We start from the raw sequence: 1052 nt of genomic DNA on the forward strand, positions 1-1052 counted from the left end.
CTTGCTTCGGCTACTTGCCAAAGACACCAATGGACTTTGCTTTTGGAAAGGACGATGTTGTAGATGGATGCCATGATGCAGAAAGGGCTTTAAAGTTCATCTAGAAGGTCCAAGCAATCCACCAGGTAGTAGAAGCACAGTTGGAGCAGAGCCAAGAAAAATACAAGGCTCGCCATGACAAGCATCGCATAGATCATCATTTTCAGGTTGGTGACGATGTTTGGTTACATATTAGCAAGGAAAGGATGCAAGGTGAAGGTAAGAAGCTTAAGCCTATCAGATATGGTCCCTTTGAGATCTTGGAAAAGATTGGTACCAATGCCTTTCACCTTAATCTTCCTCCATATATGCAAATTTACTCAGTTGTAAATGTAGAGAATCTGAAGTTGTACGAGCCTCCAATGATATTCGATGAAGAGGCTACTATTCAGATTCCTTCTGTTGATGATCTAGCACCTGAATACATGAATGTGTTACAAGAGGATGTCATCCTCGACAGAAATGTCAGATCTTCTAAAAGAGGTGGTGTTGAATACCTCAAAGTGGGACGTAAAGCGATGCACCCTGGTAAAGCAAGATGGATGGAGATTGGAAAGGTGAGGGAACTATACCCTCACCTACTTACTAAGTAATCAAGCTTTCGGAGGTCCAAAAGCTCTCCAATGGGGAGGATTGATCCGGGTGGATATGCTTTCCACCATAAATAATGTTACAACAGTTACCAAAAAGTTTCCAAGCATAGATTCGAACCCGTGATCTCCATAGCTAAACCATCCACCTTTGCCGCTACACCACACATGCAATTTACTATTATTTAGAAAGAAGTTTCTTTTAGCTAATAACAAACTGCCCAAAGAGAGAATGGAGGCCAACAGGGGTTGAACCTTGACCATCGTCCTCCCAAAATATTACATAACCGTTGCGCTATTTATAGCACTTGAGATATTTTTGGGGTAATATTAATTTAACCAATACTCGATCCGCCTATCCTTAGTTAAATAAGGGTATATGGTTAAAACAACCCCTATTTATGGAGTAAAATCAAATCCATA

At 40.8% G+C, this 1052-nt stretch overlaps 1 protein-coding gene across 1 annotated transcript; it reads left to right on the forward strand.

Annotated features, from left to right (window-relative positions):
• The first annotated feature begins 245 nt into the window (after nt 1-245).
• On the forward strand, nt 246-632 carry LOC131045528 (uncharacterized). The gene has a single exon (XM_057979125.2). The coding sequence runs from the start codon at nt 246-248 to the stop codon at nt 630-632; it is 387 nt and encodes a 128-aa protein (XP_057835108.1).
• Nucleotides 633-1052: the final 420 nt, after the last annotated feature.

Source organism: Cryptomeria japonica, chromosome 3, assembly GCF_030272615.1.
Source record: "Cryptomeria japonica chromosome 3, Sugi_1.0, whole genome shotgun sequence".
Lineage (NCBI taxonomy): Eukaryota > Viridiplantae > Streptophyta > Pinopsida > Cupressales > Cupressaceae > Cryptomeria > Cryptomeria japonica.